Raw genomic sequence first — 19,259 nt, forward strand, 5'->3', positions numbered from 1 at the left:
TCACACAGTGCTATCATTATCTTTTTTATTATTGAATTTCCTTGTTCTTTATTCTTTTTTTTGCCCTCTCTCTCTGGTTGGTTGCTGGTTTGTTTTATTTTGTTTGTTTGGTTCTTTTCTGCTTTGGATTTGAGCATTTGATTATTTTGTGACTCTGTATTGCACTTTATTGCACAATAAAATTCTCATTATCAAGGTGTTTTTTCCCCGTAGAACTACTGCTCACTTGATGTTTTTTGGTTTTCAAAAACAATCTCTGCAAACTCTAGAGACTGCTGTGCATGAAAATCCCAGGAGCTAAGTAGTTTCAGAGAGATACTCAAACCACCCTGTCAAGCACCAACAATCAGTCCACGGTCAAAGTCACTTTTGACCATGACTGCATGCTTGTACACATTCAGTTGCTGCCACATGATTGGCTGCTTAAATATTTGCATTCTCAAGCTGATGTCTACCTAATAAAGCGGTCACTCAGTATATATTTTCCTTATATTGACGAATGGCAGTTACAGTCTCCAAAGGCAGACAGTGTCTTTGGTCATTTTCTGCCCAGACCCTACTTTGGCATTATGTAACTTATATGATCCTTTTGACTTAATTTCCTTGTGGCTGTTCTTGACCAAAATATCTACTGGTCTTAAAAGTCTGGAAGTAACAGACCAAGTGGTGCTGTTGTAGTAAACCATCAAATATAGAAGAAAGTGGCGTGATGTAGCATTTCTAAATGACCATAACTTTTTTTTCAATTTGACAGAAAATTGTGTCAGTGTTATTCTTTGTTTTAATGCCAAATAAATGATGCTCCAAAAGTAGTGACCTCTTTTGTCTAGAATAACACATCCAATGAGGTTTAGCATGTTCTCTGTTGAATATATAAAGAACATTTTGACCCTGCTCCCAAAGTACTACGATAGGTTAAATGCAGGAAGAAATTACACACAGGGTTCAATAAAGTTTTACTTTACCTTTACTTTACCAAACTTTACCTGTTTGATGTTTTTTCCAGATCCAGATCCCGATCCAGATCCCGATCCCGATCCCGATCACGATCACGACAATTACAGCAATGATCCAAGATGGTAACTGGTTCCCTCCTGCATGTTAAAACATAGAAGGTATACAGTACAGTGGGAGCAATAATTATTTGATCCCTTGCTGATTTTGTAGGTTTGCCCACTTACAAAGAATGGAACTGTGTAGAATTTTAATCATAGGTACATTTTAACATTGAGAGACAGAATATCACAAAAGAATTCACAATAACAACATCATATATTTTACAGATTTATCATCGTATTTTTGCATGAAATAAGTATTTGATCCCCTACCAATCAGCAATAATTCTGGCTCCCACAGACCAGTCATTAAGAAGCACTCCTAATCTCAACTCATTACCCAAAACACCTGTGTCAACTCGTAGCATCGTTATGTAGCTGTATAAAAGACACCTGTCCACACAATCAATCAAATTCCAACGTTTCCACCATGGCCAAGACAAAGGAGCTGTCTAAGGACATCAGGGACAAAATTGTAGACCTGCACAAGGCTGGGATGGGCTACAAGAAAATAAGCAAGCAGCTTGGTGAGTTAACAACTGTTGGAGCAATTATTAGAAAATGGAAGAAACACAAAGTCACCACCAATCTCCCTTGGTCTGGGGCTCCACGCAAGATCTCGCCTTGTGGGATATCAATGATCATGAGAAAGGTCAGGGATCAGCCCAGTACTACACAGGAGGAGCTTGTTAATGACCTGAAGGCAGTTGGGACCACAGTCATGAAGAGAACCATCAGTAACACACTACACCGTGAAGGATTAAAATCCTGCTGCACGCGCAAGGTTCCTCTGCTGAAGAAGGCACATGTACAGGCCCGTCTGAAGTTTGCCAAAGAACACCTGGATGATCCAGAGGAGGCTTGGGAGAAGGTGATGTCGTGAGATGAGACCAAAATAGAGCTATTTGGCATCAACTCGACTCACCGTGTTTGGAGGAAGAGAAATGCTGAGTACAACCCCAAGAACATCATCCCCACTGTGAAGCATGGAGGTGGAAACCTTATGCTTTGGGGGTGTTTCTCAGCTAAGGGGAGAGGACGACTTTACCGTATTGAGGGGAGGATGAATGGGGCCCATCGGAAATCTGTGGAGGGAGCTGAAGCTTCGAGTTGCCAAGCGACAGCCTCGGAACCTTAAGGATTTGGAGAGGATCTGCAAAGACCAAAATCCCTCCCAAGATCTGTGCAAACCTGGTGAAAAACTACAACAAACGTCTGACCTCTGTGCTTGCCAACAAAGGTTTCTCCACCAAGTATTAAGTCCTATTGTTCTATGGATCAAATACTTATTTCATGTGAAAATATGATATAAAATGTATATGATGTTGTTATTGTGGATTATTTTGTGATGTTCTGTATCTCAATGTTAAAATGTACAATGATTAAAATTCTACACAGTTCCATTCTTTGTAAGTGGGCAAACCTACAAAATCAGCAAGGGATCAAATAATTATTGCTCCCACTGTATATGCTGTATATCATGTTATGACACAGAATGTACTGTATATATGCTCAAAATAATTTAATGCTTTATTACTTTGTGCAAACGCCCCTGGAAAAGTTGACCGGCATTATTCTTTTCCTATAATTTGTGATAAGGTTAGAGAACACATTTGGATGGATTTCTGACCATTTCTCCATGCAGAAATGTCCTGAATCATTGTGAAATTGGCCGTCGCAACTTACGACTGATTATGATAGAACTCGTCAAAAATATACAAAATTTATAAATCCCCCAATGCACTTTTTTTTCTTTCTTTTAATCAACCATATGCTGATTATAAAAAAAGTTATATTAAAAAAGATATAAAAAACGGAACTGGGCATGCTATTCGAATGTTTTATATGTGCACGACTAGTCGAATATTAAAAGATTCTAACTCACCCCTCGTGTGTGTGTGTGTGTTACCAAGAGTGACTTCAGTGAGAACCAGATGTTGGAATTGGAAGGCTGAAAATTCACAGGTGTAGGTTTCTGTCTGTGCTGAATTTTCCAAGTTCTGGAGCAAAAGGGTCCCATTTCCTGAGAGAACCTGGTGACGGTCCACACTTGCCTGGTTCTTCCAGGGGTTGGAGATATGTAGGGTTAGGTTGTTGAACGTGAGGATAACCTCCGGTTTGGTTGCTTTTGCTTTCGTGATGGTCCATTTGAGGGTGAAATTAGATGGCTTGAAGGTTCCCGGAGCAAGGCAGGGAATGGTTAGGTTTCCTCCATTTACACTGTCGATTTCTAAAATAATTGAAATGCATGTTGAAGGTTAAATGCATCATCTGCCAGCAGGGATTGTGATTATATTAGGTGTTAAAAATAAGACATTATTGTTACTGTTACATGCAACTGAATATAAAGTAGAATAAAAGCATTTCAGCTCAGAAGAAATAATATTGATGTTGAATCAAAGCTTAACCTTGCTGTCTCATTGATGTCTTCCACTTCTGCATCCCATCAGCGGAGGTTACAGAGCAGATGTAGGCGTAGTCGGAAACATTCCCCATGAACCTTACTTTGCTCTGTACTGAATACAGACCGTTACGATCTCGGGTGGTTTGGGTTGAGTCGTTTAACATATCTGACTGTGTGGATGGGTCAGTGGTCCAGGACACATTAGGAGCTGGGTAGATGCCCGGGGATGAACAGATGACTTCCTCATCGATTTTCTCAATGTTCACTGATCGGATGGGTGCTGCAGGGCAGTGGGATTTCATATGTGTTAAAATGTGAATTTAAGCTATGAAATGCTAGCAGAAATGCAAAATAGTTTAACACACACTGGTATATAGGTGTATTTATTTTTTCATCTAGTACAGTTTATTTCAGGACCTGAAACATGCAGTTCATGCTGGAAATCCAACCAATTTGTCAGAATTAAATCAGTTCTGCAAAGACGTGTGGGCTAAAATTTTTCCACAGTGAAAGAAGTGAAAGATATTAAATGATAGTTTTGATTTGTTCTAGGAGAGTTACTACTAATATTTACTGGGCCAAAACAAAACAAAGACAGCATCATGATAAACAAAATAGTTTGCTTATCCAGATGTTTCTGAAAACATGTTCCAAAATATCCATCCATGTCCATGGAATACACCCTGGACAGGTCACCAGTCCATCACAGGACACACATACCATTCATTCACTCACTCACTCACACACTCATACACTCATACACTCATACCCATGGGCAATTTAGACTCCAATCACCCTAACCTGCATGTCTTTGGACTGTGGGAGGAAACCGCGGAGAACATGCAAACTCCACACAGAGAGGCCCCGGCCGACCGGGATTCAAACCCAGGACCTCCTTGCTGTGAAGCGGCAGTGCTACCAACTGCACCATCCATGCTGCCCATGTACCAAAATATGTATTATTAATATTGATATAACAGACCAAATTAAGTTGGCTCATACTTGAAATTCCAAGAGCAATACCTGCATTATATTGGTGATTTAGATATATAGTGTATCTACTGTATGTAGCAGGCAACCTATTATGAGTTGAAGCATGAGGGTGACACTGTCCATGGAAGGACACCATGGAAACTTCACTTCAGTCATGTGATCAACATTAGATGAACAAGATTGTTTTTGGTATCAAATGGTTGTGAAACAAATACACAATAGAAAATTACACAGACAGTACTGAGGTGTAAATAACGTGCTACAGACCGTGTACTTTCATGTCGACCCATGACTCCTGGGCTCTCTCTGTGGTACTGGGGTGGCAAGAATATTGCCCACTGTCCTGGATGTTACAATTTCGCAGCAATAGGGAAGCATTTCCATGCTTTATCTGGTCCTTGAACAGAGATGTTCTCCCTTCAAAATGCTTGTCCTGCTTCTCAAGATCGTCTGCATCATGGTAGTAGGAGTGGACTATGAAGTTATTTCTGTTCCAGTGAATGACCTCATCGCTGCTTGCTTTGAAAGTGCATGGCAAAACACAGTCCTCAGAGAATATACAGGTCACACTGGTGCCTGGAATGGAAAGCAACAGATAGATTTTAGAATTGAGAAACCATGCATTTTACAATTAATATCAATTTCTATATTAAAAAATCTTAATGCAGGCATCAGTTTGTAGTAGTTGCGCACGGAGGACCGGGGTTGAATTCCCGGTTTTTCCAAAGTCTGGCCTGCTCACATGGAGCGGCATAATTGGCTCGCCACAACGAGGGCGTCGGAGGAATCGTGGTATCGCGGCAGGGACAATGTGGCTTTGAGAAGCTGTGTCGTTCTCAGGATCGCAGATCCATACAGGTCGCCGAGAGACGGGGTGTAGATGGTGTATCCCTAGGTAACAGAATACTCTGAAGTTACAGAATACTGTGTGATGACTTAGTTCAGTTACTACAACCGGGGAATTAAATTACATAAAATAACTTGCCAGATGATTCTTTAACGTAATTGTAAATAACCCAAATATGTTTTGCATGAGTACATTTGTTGATGCTGTTTTAATATCTAATTTACGTTTTAAGCTTATACTGCTTTCTTTTTCAGAGTATAAGGGCTTTTATTTTGTAACGAGTCTCGCGTGACAGAAAACGGGAATTGCGCAATACACGGAAGGAGTCGCGCAATAATGGGGAAAAGGCGGAGAGACTTTGTTGTAAACAAACGCGCATGGTTTTTCGCTCTCCCTTTGAGTGAAATGTTGGGTTATTAGCACCCCCCGAAGAGGCACAAAGTTAGTATCAATTGTAATAGTGTGATAGTGATATGTGTGCTTGGTGCCATAAATGAGTTTTTTTATCGTAAGGACTCAATTGCTCAAGGTTTTGCTCAGGCAAAGTTAGTTAAAGCTTCATAAGAGCTAATGTTACGGTAGTTCATGTATTGACACGTAACAGAAAGCTAACGGTGTTTTTTTTTTTTTTTGTTCTACTAGCTCTTACGTTGATTTTGGGATTTTCAATAAATCTAAGATCATCTGTTAAAGTGTCGGACCATCTTTCGGTGGGGCTGCTACAGTAATTATACATTTAAATATTAGGCCCACATTAATGATGTAGCCTATAGGCTGTTAGTCCTCATTTACAGTCGAACACATTGAAGGCTATTACAGACCGCTATTGTGGTACTGTTGTCAGCTGTTGCCTAACGACCGAAAACATGCACACGAAACAGGGCAATTGAACCAATGGGGTGATGAGAACATATTTGATAACTAAATTCCACTGGCTTGGAAATTAAATTACATTTCATCAAACAAATACAATTTTAATGGATTGAAATGAGGCTATATTAAACCAATTATAGAAACTAACACATTAATACAACTGTGTATAGGCTATCCCCCTTTACATGAAATACATTAGCACATTGGCTTCTGTGGTCCAGTGGTAAGGGGTCTGATTTCTACCGCGCAGGATAAGATGCGTTTAAAAGCTAAGATTCTCGCCGAGCCAATGGCCACACTCACATTTTTTCTAATAAAGAAAGCCATTCCTTTATGTATTTAACAAAGTGTGGGGTTACAATGATACCAAAAATATCTACCTCTACTTTCGTCTCTTAACATTTACTGACAACATCGTAAAGCCAATCCTTCCTTTGAAAAAATTATCCTCGTAACTTTCTGTCGACGCGGTTCTAAGCTGGAGACACTATTGAAAATGTGAACAGTTCAGCTACAAAGAGACTCCCATTTTCGGTCAAGAAATGAGTTTGAAGAGAGAGGAATGTTTCATGTGTATGTAACCCACTAACCCAATGACAGAATTAAGTAAGGGTGAAGGTATCTGCATGGTTGTCTTTCTGGTGTTGCTGAAAATACGTTTGCATGGTTATATAATTGTGACCGCTGTGGAGAGACTAGATCAGCCAATAAATAGACAAAGTTACGAAGACAGTAGTACATTAATAAATACAAATACTGCAAAATATATAAGAAAACATTAACCAAATTACAGAGTCTTAAAAGTCATACCTGGCAACAAAAAGTACATGCTGTATGCACACAGGAGTCTGGCTGCAGTTGCTCCCAGATTCTTAGTTTCCCTTGCTTATGAGCCCAAACCAGAGAGTCATAAAAGGCATAAAGTAATCCAAAAGCCATAATTTGTGGTTTGGAGCCACGTTCCCACGCACCCTCCCGCACATGTGGTAGGAGGCGTGACTGGGGGCAGGTTCCCACACAGATGTTTATTAAGCCCTAGGTACGCTGCTGTGGAAATGAGAACATTGCACCAGTCACACTGAAACAATCAGAATGACACCAAACATGAATATGTTCTGATCGTGGATTGTCATGAAACATCTTATACCATATACGCAATTTTGGTAACTCAATCCTGAAAGAAATGTGAGAGGTGGAGGTGATGCAGGGGGGTTCAGGAAGACCCCGTGTGAGTTTTTCTCCCGAGCGTTCCTGCACAGTATAGGTGCCCAGAAGGTGGGGGCTAATGTATGCAACTGGGGGGGGGGGGTTATAAACTTTATAAACTTTATAAACTTTATGACACTGAAGGAACAGTGGCAGATGGGAATTGATGGGATGTTGTAAACTTTACCAGAGGAATGCAACGTCACCCGGTCACAAGGTGCAATTATTGAAGTTTATTACAGTGAGCCTGCCTGTATAAACATATATTCATTGTGTGCACTTATATTCATATTGTATATTCTTATAAATACAGTCACCTCTAAAAGTATTGGAACAGCCAATTCCTTTGTTTTTTTTTTGCTGCAATAGACTATATTAAAATTTGAATATATTTGGGTTTGAGATAAAAAGATGAACATGAGACAAGAGTTCAGAATTTCAGATTTTATTTCCTGGTATTTACACCTAGAGGTGTTAAACTAGAACATAGCACCTTTGGGATCAGACCACCTAATCTTTGGGTGAGCAAAAGTATTGGAACAGAGAGTATTTCAGTAAATTAAAGTAAATAATGCTTCATATTTGGTAGCATATCACTTGCTTGCAATAACTGACATCACCAAACTGTTGCATTCTTATTTTGTGATGCTTTTCCAGGCTTTTTCAGTTTTTGTTTGTTCCATTGCTTGTGCAATGGCTCTGATCAATTTCCCCTTTTCTATGCTTCAAAATGGCTTGCATTTCTTTCAAAGACAGCTCTCTGGTCTTCATGTTGGTTTATCTTTTCTAACACAAATGCAGTCTTCACAGGCAAAACCCAAGGCTACCAAAAGTAGACATTCAGAACTATGTATTGTTTAACCGATCAATGTAACAGGACACATCTGGGCAACAAGAAACACCTGTCAGTCACATGTTCCAATACTTTTGCTTACCAGGAAATTGGGTGGTCTGATGCAAAAGGTGATATGATTATTCATCAAATCAAGATTAAAATACCAGGAAACAAAATCTGAAATTCACATGTGTCATCTCATGCATATCTTTTTACCTCAAACTGAATTGTCTTCAGTGTAGAGCAAAAACAAAGGAATTGACCTTGCTGTTCCAATACTTTTTGAGGGAAGTGTATATAAATAGTTTACATGTTTTGTGATGTGTCAACACCTGGAGTAAGAAAAATATTAATAAAAAGCCTTGGAACACAATATGCATTGGTTGTGTGTTATAAAATAAAATAAGATTCACTTACATTATGTTGATTTTTGAGTATTTCGTTGCAGTTCAGACACACACATAATACAATGAAACGATTGCTGTTCTGTGGAAAATTAACCATGGTTTCATGGTGAAGGCAAAGGCAGACAAAAGTTAAAACCTAAAAAAACTAAGTTAAAAACTGAGTTAAAAACGAAGCCAGTCAGTCAAAATATGCTGAAGGTTAAAGTCTGTACCAGTCTCTTTTTTGTATTTATTTATTTATTTTATTCTGTTTGAGTGGTTGAGGTGCAGTTCTTCACCCAATGATACAGCAGCTGTGTTCTTCCTTGGACTGAAAGCCACAAGCCTGAAAGTCATTATTATTTGTCTGTACCAGCTGCAATTCCAACTTGTACTACAGAGCATAGCATGGGTATAAGACATACCTGTAGGTTCAGTGAAGGGCAGTCTCCAGACCCAAAACAAAATCATTGCTGTTGCCTGTGTCCATGCCATAGCACTGGAACTCCACTAAATATGCTGACAGGTTTGACGTGCAGGTAGGCTGTGCTTTGACTGACCTGTTGCCTAGGAAAGTGTATATATGTTTGCACTGCATTTATTGACTGGTCAAATTATATTTGTCTCCAACAAGTTCCTGCTGAGTGGCAGGATGATGTAAGCTGACCACACCCACAGAAACACTGACAAAATCTGTAATGCAATTGCAAATTAGCAGAATAGTTATAGAAACAAAATGCTACTTTGAAGTTGCAGGTTGCGCTTCTGATTTTGAATTGGTTATTGAATAGAACAATGACACCTGATTCTGTTGGAGACGCTGCCCAGGTGTTGAGGGAGTTTCAGTTTCATCTTTGGAATGATTTTGTTCAAGATGGACCCGGCAAGAAATACAAAAGTGGCTGATAGAGGGTGATAGAGGAGTATGAATTTGTGGTGTCAGCTTGGAGCAGTGGTTCCCAATTTCGCTCCCAGGGCCTCCCTGTGTAAGCTGGTTTTTGTTCCAACCACAAATGCAATCCCAGAATTGTAACAAACTGCTTAATTAGGTGATTTTCATGTTCAGAGGTTATTATTTACCCTCTCACGCCACATTATGTGAGAAATAGTTGTGTATCCCTTGGTCACATCTTGCTTATTGTGATATACTGCATAAGAAGTGATAACAAAACTGTTCACAGGCTAGTGTGATGACGTGGTATATTTTCTCCAAGCACGTCTTTTTCTTTTGATCGCTTTTCGCTTCTGTAAAGGGCTCGCGTCCTTGGCCAATAGACATTCTCTTCCCACCCGCTGTCTCCTAGCACTCATGTTCTACCCTCCTTGACTGGCAAAAAAAGTGTCGTAATTTCTACATGGTGAAAACATAATGCACAAAAATTCCCTGAAAGTGAAAGTAAAGTGAAAATGTGCAAATGTTCAATTGTGGAGTATAGAGCCAAATCCAGAAAAAATACCATTATACCAAATATTAGGGAACTCACTGTACACATTTCAACAGGAAAGAATGATTCACAGCTCACAGTCACAGCAGTTGCTGCTACTTGTGTATACTTAATGTGTATGAGCGTTAGGGTGCACCGAGGGTGGAGGAGAAGAAGGTCGAGGGACTGCGGTGATGAGGTGCTGAAGGTGTATTTTATTTACAGGTGCGATGGCGGCGGTGCAGAAACACTTTCAGTGACAACAACAACGAAAAAAGAATAACAAACTAATAAGAAAAACTGTACAACAGAAACAAAATAAAATGCAGTGTACTTGGCTATGCCTGAAAAGCAGGCCCACGGCAAAGCGACTCCAACTCAACAAAATTGAACCCACCAACTCAACTTTCCGGAGCTCTAAATGCCCCGAGCTGTATGGGCATAGCCCGTCCCACCTGGCACCTTCCAAGAAAAAAAAATCAGTTATCAAAATAAAACAGAAAATGATCAAACAGAACATAACAAACATGGCCATGAAAATAATAAACAACTAAACACAAGAAGAACAAAGGTTGTACTGAACAGAAATTAAAACAATAATACTCGTACTGTTAAAATCCCCCCTTTACACCAACAAACAGGTGGTAGCTTCCGCTAACCACCTTCCAGGCAGGAATCCCACCAGATTCCCTCCACTTCGTGTTCGGTAGTAGCTACCTGGGTTGGTTTGACGGAAAACGCAACTTAATTCGTCGCATTTCTTCCAAGTTTTAAACGGTAAAACCCTCAATAAACATTTTAAAATGCACTCGCTGTTCGTAGTTTTTTCCACTACCGTTACAGATGCCGGCAAAAATGTAAAGAGTTTTGTGTTGCGTGTCTGTAATGGTGTAAGTCTCGTCGCGGCGCTAGTCCGTGACAATTCGTTTTTTGTTCTGTGTTCATTTGCAGTTACAGTAGTCGGTAGCAGTCTATCTGGCCAGCCATTGTTCACCAGTAAGTTTCTACCAGTAATTTGCATGAGGGCTACAGGCTAGTTAGAAAATGAGCATACGGCTGGCGATTGCAGCCAGCTTCTGCAGTATGCTTTTCAATGCTTTTACTGCTTTCCTCTTAATAAACCAGCGCAGTGGCTCAAATGCAAGATCAGTCTGGTCTGTCCCGCACTGAAATCGATACCGTATTTCCTGATAAAGAGGCGGTAGTTATGTATGTATGTACGTATGGTCTGAAACGAATGCGTGCTTTTGTATGACCTGTTATCATCAATGGCATAGTTGGAGATAAGAGATTTCTCTTTTGGCAAAATCTCGACGTTCTGTCCTCATAGTTCTGCGGTCAGTTGGTCTTATTGCTCATCATGGGCAACATTTCTGTGCCGTTCTCTCTGGTCCCGCTTGGTAGTGAATCGTCACCTACAGTGTACACAAAAACATTAGACTCGGTGAGTGAAGCATAATCCATAAGATACATTCATTACCTCAAATTACCTGGCCTGGGTCGTGTTCCACTTTGTGTAGGTTCGGTCTGATTAGGCCCTGCTATGTACACTATTTACAGAGCAGAGATGGTGTAAAATACCAATCTTGTGAACTGGGAATATTCAAAATTCATACTGGGGCGATAGAGTGGTAAAATACATTTTTTAATGGTCATTCAAAAATACTAAATTGTGCGGATTGGCAATAGTTCTTCAATATTTCATGGCTTGCTAGATCAGCACCAGTTGGTGTATGACTCCCAAACTTCTAAGACTAGTAGATATGTAGATATGTTGGTTAAGAACAGCCACAAGACAAATTAAGTCAAATAGATTTATTCAAAAAATGCCAAAGTTGGATCTGGCCAGAAAATGACCAAAAGGTGATAATATTCAACCAAGTAGATGGTAAGAAGTTTCCAATAAAAATGAAACTTTATATTATAAAAAATGCCCTACTTTGGCGTTATGTAACTTGACTATGATCCATTTGACTTAATTTCCTCATGGCTGTTATTGACCAAAATATCTACTAGTCTTAAAAGTCTGGAAGTAACAGACCAAGTGGTGCTGTTGTAGTAAACCATCAAATATAGAATAATTGGCAAGTGGCATGATGTAGCATTTCTAAATGACTTTTTTTCAATTTGACAGAAAATTGTGTCAGTGTTGTTCTTTGTTTTAATGCCAAATCAATGATGCTCCAAGAGCAGTGACCTCTTTTGTCTAGAATAACACATCCAATGAGGTTTAGCATGTTCTCTCTTGAATATATAAAGAACATTTGCACAAAGTTTGAGCAAAGTGGAGTGGTCACCTCCCACACCTGTGGTTAAATTTACACGGAATGACCATGCTCCCAAAGTACTAGGATAGGTTAAATGCAGGAAGAAATTACACACAGGGTTCAATAAAGTTTTACTTTACCTCTGTTTTTTTCTGTTTGATGTTTTTTCCAGATCCAGATCCCGATCCCGATCACGATCACGATCACGACAATTACAGCAATGATCCAAGATGGTAACTGGTTCCCTCCTGCATGTTAAAACATAGAAGGTATACAGTACAGTGGGAGCAATAATTATTTGATCCCTTGCTGATTTTGTAGGTTTGCCCACTTACAAAGAATGGAACTGTGTAGAATTTTAATCATAGGTACATTTTAACATTGAGAGACAGAATATCGCAAAATAATCCACAGTAACAACATCATATAAATTTTATAAATGTATTTTTGCATGAAATATGTATTTGATCCCCTACCAATCAGCAATAATTCTGGCTCCCAAAGACCAGTTAGTTTTCCATTAAGAATCACTCCTAATCTCAACTCATTACCCAAAACACCTGTGTCAACTCTTTGTTGTTTGTTTTGCATTGTTATGTAGCTGTATAAAAGACACCTGTCCACACAATCAATCAAATTCCAACGTTTCCACCATGGCCAAGACAAAGGAGCTGTCTAAGGACATCAGGGACAAAATTGTAGACCTGCACAAGGCTGGGATGGGCTACAAGAAAATGAGCAAGCAGCTTGGTGAGTTAACAACTGTTGGAGCAATTATTAGAAAGTGGAAGAAACACAAAGTCACCGCCAATCTCCCTTGGTCTGGGGCTCCATGCAAGATCTTGCATCGTGGGATAACAATGATCATGAAAAAGGTCAGGGATCAGCCCAGTGCTACACAGGAGGAGCTTGTTAATGACCTGAAGGCAGTTGGGACCACAGTCATGAAGAGAACCATCAGTAACACACTACACCGTGAAGGATTAAAATCCTGCTGCACTCGCAAGGTTCCTCTGCTGAAGAAGGCACATGTACAGGCCCGTCTGAAGTTTGCCAAAGAACACCTGGATGATCCAGAGGAGGCTTGGGAGAAGGTGATGTGGTGAGATGAGACCAAAATAGAGCTATTTGGCATCAACTCGACTCGCCGTGTTTGGAGGAAGAGAAATGCTGAGTACAACCCCAAGAACACCATCCCCACTGTGAAGCATGGAGGTGGAAACCTTATGCTTTGGGGGTGTTTCTCAGCTAAGGGGACAGGACGACTTCACCGTATTGAGGGGAGGATGAATGGGGCCATGTACCAGGAAATTTTGGGCGACAACCTCCTTCCCTCAGTGAGAGCACTGAAAATGGGTCGTGGATGGGTCTCCTAACATGACAATGACCCAAAACATACGGCCAAGGCAACAAAGGAGTGGCTGAAAAAGAAGCATATTAAGGTCCTGGAGTGGCCTAGCCAGTCTCCAGACCTAAATCCCATCGGAAATCTGTGGAGGGAGCTGAAGCTTCGAGTTGCCAAGCGACAGCCTCGGAACCTTAATAATTTGGAGAGGATCTGCAAAGACCAAAATCCCTCCCAAGATCTGTGCAAACCTGGTGAAAAACTACAACAAACGTCTGACCTCTGTGCTTGCCAACAAAGGTTTCTATTGTCCTATTGTTCTATGGATCAAATACTTATTTCATGTGAAAATATGATATCAAATTTATATGATGTTGTTATTGTGGATTATTTTGTGATAGTCTGTCTCTCAATGTTAAAATGTACAATGATTAAAATTCTACACAGTTCCATTCTTTGTAAGTGGGCAAACCTACAAAATCAGCAAGGGATCAAATAATTATTGCTCCCACTGTATATGCTGTATATCATGTTATGACACATAATGTACTGTATATATGCTCAAAATAATTTAATGCTTTATTACTTTGTGCAAACGCCCCTGGAAAAGTTGACCGGCATTATTCTTTTCCTATAATTTGTGATAAGTTAGAGAACACATTTGGATGGATTTCTGACCATTCCTCCATGCAGAAATGTTCTGAATCATTGTGAAATTGGCCGTCGCAACTTATGACTGATTATGATAGAACAGGTCAAAAATATTCAAAATTTAAAAATCCCCCAATGCACTTTTAATCACTGTTATGCTGATTATAAAAAAAAGTTATATTAAAAAAAGATATAAAAAACGGAACTGGGCATGCTATTCGAATGTTTTATATGTGCATGACTATTAAAAAAAATTAATTTGTGTGTGTGAGTGTGAGAGAGGGAGAGAGAGTGAGATATACTTGTACATATGTATGTAGTCCACATTTTTGTCACAGTTGCGAGTATTCATTGACGTTTTTCTATTCCTGTCGACTAACAGACAAGAGCAGTGTCTCTTACTTACCAAGAGTGACATCAGTGAGAACCAGATGTTGGAATTGGAAGGCTGAAAATTCACAGGTGTAGGTTTCTGTCTGTGCTGAATTTTCCAAGTTCTGGAGCAAAAGGGTCTCGATGCCGTTTTACGCTGGATCACTCATGTGAAGACTATCTACTCACCGAGCACTTAATTAGGAACATTTTTACTTTATTACACCCACTTATTCATGCGATTATCTAATCAGCCAATTGTGTGGCAGCAGTGCAATGCATACAATCATGTAGATACGGGTCAGGAGCTTCAGTTAATGTTCACATCAACCATCAGAATGGGGAAAAAATTTAATTCAAGTTACTTTGAAATGAAATGATTGTTGGTGGCAGACAGGAAGGTTTGAGCTGCTGATCTCCTGGGGGTTTCATGCGCAACAGTCTCGAGTTTACTGAAAATGGAGCGAAAAACAAAAAACATCCAGTGAGCAGCAGTTCTGTGGACGGAAAGGCTTTGTTGATGAGAGAGGTCAATGGAGAATGGCCAGACTGGTTCAGGCTGACGGAAAGGCTACAGTAACTCCAGACAAACCACTCTGTACAATTGTAGTGAGCAGAAAAGCATCTCAGAATGCACAGCAGGTCTAACCTTGAGGCGGATGGGCAACAACAGCAGAAGACCACATCGGGTTCCACTTCTGTCAGCCAAGAACAGAAAACTGAAGCTGCAGTGGGCACTGTCAGGCTCTGTGTTTTCTGTTTCCTGATTTCTAGTCCCTAGTGTTTTCGCTTCTTGTTTCCCTCTGTGACCACCATAGTCTCTTTCCAGTTTCATTCCCTCAATCATTTGTTCCACCTGTTTCTCATTTTATGTCTCCGCCTCCCCACTCCTTATATGTACTTCCTTCCTGCCATTTCTGCCGTTTCTCTCACCTAGTCAATCAGTCGTCTATTTAAACCTGTCCTTTTAAGCTTCTCGTTGCTAGTTTGTCTTTCGGTGTTTCTGTTCCTGACCCCGGTTCTAGCTTCCCTGTACCTGTGCCCTGTATCTGTTTTGCTCTGCTTCATTCTGTCCCAATCCGTGCTGTTCCGATCCATTCTGTTCCGTTTTGTTTTGAATTTATTGTTCATGACCCCTGCCTGCTCTTTGGACTATGATTTCTGTACCTCTGCCCCGTTTGGACTGTCTTCTTAAAGTGCATAGTGAGTGTATATAAATACACAAAATAAATGATATATTGTTTTATTTTTTTATTATCCCTGGTGTAAAATCCAGATACAGCAGCTACAGTATAACGAGTTTGAAATGACTAGCTACCAGCAGTTTCACAACATAGCTTGAGCTGGTCTGAACTGGTCAACCAGCTCCCAGCTGTTTCTTGAGCTGTTTGCTTTCAGCAGGTTAAGGGACAAACATTTTTTTTTCATAGCTACATATATAACTTCCTATACAGGTATACTCAAGTTTGTTTTATGAGCAAAGATTATGGGTTGTTGATGCTGTTTTTTTTTTTCTTCAACATGTCAGAGAAGATGTTTTTTTAACAACACTGTTCTGTCACTGTTCAAATACTTAGAGACCGCACTGTGTGTAATGCACTGTAGCACACGAAAGCCTGTAAACTGTATGGCACATAATGTGCCCTGAATAAAATAATGCCCCCCAAAATCTGTGACTGCCCCTCCCAAAGTAATGTCACGGTTGCATGCCAACCAATGCACACCTCCCCACTTGGCTAGATCCACGAGCACAGAAACACCATAAGACGAAGCAGTGAAGTTCACAAACAAGTCTTTATTAACAACTTTAAAATAGGCCTCTATGTAAAAACTAAACCTCCCCCTATTCAGTATGGGAGACAAAAAAGGAAAGGGGAATTAAATGAAACCCTCATCTGAGTAAAACAAGAACAATGTCCTTGTAAAACAATAAACGCTGAACCCTATCTACCCCTCTTTTTAATTTTTTTATTTAATTGACCATGTCTGAATGCTTTATTGACTTTAATTGCTGCCACATGATTGACAAATTAAATATTTGCATTAACAAGCTGGTATTCAAGTCTACCTAATACAGTGCTCAGTGAGTGTATTTTTATCAGGACTAAGTAAGTAAATTTTATTTATATAGTCACAAAGTGCTTCACAGGATCAAAAATAAATAAATAAGTAATAACAATAATAATACATAAAAGTCAATAAACAGTCAATAAAACCAACAAATCACAAATAAACAAACATGAAATAAATGGAAATACAATCACAAAAATGGCTAGATGAACGCCTGTCTGAAAAGATGTGACTTTAGCTGCTTTTTAAACATTTCCACAGACGCCACAGCTCTTAAGGTGGAAGAGAATTCCACAATTCTGTCGAAGGACCTACTTCAGTCATATTATAGAACTGGGTTACTTCATGACCTTTGTGACAAGTGGCAAAAGATTAATAAACTGACTAAATATCCTGCTACATAAAATTTGCTTCTTCATTTACATTTACATTTACATTTTAGTCATTTGGCAGACGCTTTTAATCCAAAGCGACTTACAAGTGCATAGGTTCTACCATAAGTCAGAGCATCACATCCAGAAACTAGCAAAATACACAGGAAATGCTGTTCTAAACATAGTTGTCATCAGAAGTGCCATATTTTTTTATTATTTTTTTTTTTTGGGGGGGGGGGGGGGGGGGGGGGTTAGACAAGGATAGGGATATCAGAAAGGAGGGGCAGGGGAAATCAGGAGGGAGGACTAAGGTAGAGTTTGAAAAGGTGGGTTTTGAGTCTGCGTCGAAATAGGGGGAGGGATTCTGCTGTTCTGACAGTGGTAGGCAGGTCATTCCATCACTGAGGAACCAGAACGGAAAACAGGCGTGAACGTGCAGCTCGACCGCCAGGTGCACGTAGAGAGGGTATATTATTCAAAATAATATACATAAAGTGGTCACTGAGTATACATATCTCAACAAAATTCAATCCGCCAACTCAACTTTCCAGAGCTCTAAATGCCCCGAGCTATATGGGCAAAGCCCCTCCCACCTGGCACCTTCCAAGAAAAAAAAAAATCAATTAACAAAAAACAGAAAATGATCAAACAGAACATAACAAACATGGCCATGACAATAATAAACAACTAAACACAAGAACAGCAAAGGTTGTACTAATCAGAAATTAAAACAAAAATACTCGTACTGTTAAAATCCCCCCCTTACACCAACAAACAGGTGGTAGCTTCCCCTAACCCCCCTCCAGGAATCCCACCAGATTCCCTCCACTTCGTGAACCTGAAACGCAACTTCATTCGTCACATTTCTGCCAAGTTTTAAACGGTAAAACCCTCAATAAACATTTTAAAATGCACTTGCTGTTCGTAGTTTTTTCCACTACCGTTACAGATGCCTGCAAAAATGTAAAGAGTATTGTGTTGCGGCGTTTGTGTTGCGTGTCTGTAATGGTGTAAGTCTCGTCGCAGCGGGAGTCCATGACAATGAGTTTTTTGTTCTGTGTATGAACACATGGTCTGAAACGAATGCCTGCTTTTGTATGACCTGTTATCATCAAGGGCATAGTTGGAGATAAGAGGTTCCTCTTTTGGCAAAATCTCGACGGGGTCATAAGACGTCGTGTTCTCTCCTCATAGTTCTGTCCTCATAGTTCTGCGGTCAGTTGGTCTTACGGCTCATCATGGGCGACGTTTCTGTGGCATTCTCTCTGGTCCCGCTTTGTAGTGAATCGTCACCTACAGTGTACAAAAACATTAGACTCGGTGAGTGAAGCATAATCCAAATGATACATTCATTACTTCGAATTACCTGGCCTGGGGCGTCCCACTTTGTGTAGGTTCGGTCTAATTAGGCCCTGCTATGTACACTATTTACAGAGCAGAGATGGTGTAAAATACCAGGCTTTTCATCATCTTGTGAACTGGGACTGTTCAAAATTCATACTGCGGCGATAGAGTGGCTAAAGAAAAAATGTTGTGGTCACTCAAAAATACTAAATCGTGCGGATTGGCAATAGTTCTTCAATATTTCATGGCTTGCTAGATCAGCACCAGTTGGTGTATGACTCCCAAACTTCTAAGACTAGTAGATATGTAGATACGTTGGTTAAGAACAGCCTCAAGACAAATGAAGTCAAATAGATTTATTCAAAAAATGCCAAAGTTGGATCTGGCCAGAAAATGACCAAAAGGTAATGATATTCGACCAAGGAGATGGTAAGATTCCAATCAAAATGAAACTTTATATTATTAAAAATGTGTAATAGACCTACTTGTGTACAAAAAAATCTAGTCGGTTCTGTAATGCCTGTAATGCATATTTTGAGCCACATTTTATAATTTAGACAATAATTTAGCCACATTCAAAAAAACAAATGGTCAATGGCAGGCATTTATATAGCGCCTTTATCCAAAGCACTGTACAATTGCTTCTCCATTCACCCATTCATACACCGACGGCGATTGGCTGCCATGCAAGGCCCTAACCAGCTCGTCAGGAGCATTTGGGGGTAAGGTGTCTTGCTCAGGGACACTTCGACACAGCCCGGGCGGGGAATCAAACCGGCAACCCTCCGACTGCCAGGCGACTGCTCTTACTGC

At 40.0% G+C, this 19,259-nt stretch overlaps 1 protein-coding gene across 1 annotated transcript; it reads right to left on the reverse strand.

The window, feature by feature from the left end:
- Positions 1 to 972: 972 nt before the first annotated feature.
- Positions 973 to 3,888, reverse strand: LOC133132487 (uncharacterized). Its single transcript, XM_061247943.1, has 3 exons — positions 3,464 to 3,888; positions 2,965 to 3,285; positions 973 to 1,094 (listed from the first exon to the last, which is right to left on the reverse strand). Exons 1-3 carry the CDS (start codon positions 3,759 to 3,761, stop codon positions 973 to 975), a joined length of 741 nt encoding a protein of 246 aa, XP_061103927.1. The 5' UTR covers positions 3,762 to 3,888.
- Positions 3,889 to 19,259: the final 15,371 nt, after the last annotated feature.

Source organism: Conger conger, chromosome 7 (genome assembly GCF_963514075.1).
Source record: "Conger conger chromosome 7, fConCon1.1, whole genome shotgun sequence".
NCBI lineage: Eukaryota > Metazoa > Chordata > Actinopteri > Anguilliformes > Congridae > Conger > Conger conger.

What these genes read in the sequence shown, in the direction of transcription:
- LOC133132487 (XM_061247943.1), bottom strand. Translation starts at nt 3,761, where the DNA reads ATGAAATCCCACTGCCCTGCAGCACCCATCCGATCAGTGAACATTGAG. An exon ending in GACATCAATGAGACAGCAAG is followed by an intron (nt 3,286 to 3,463) that starts GTTAAGCTTTGA and finishes CAATTATTTTAG; the next exon opens with AAATCGACAGTGTAAATGGA. An exon ending in TCTCACTGAAGTCACTCTTG is followed by an intron (nt 1,095 to 2,964) that starts GTAACACACACA and finishes TTTAACATGCAG; the next exon opens with GAGGGAACCAGTTACCATCT.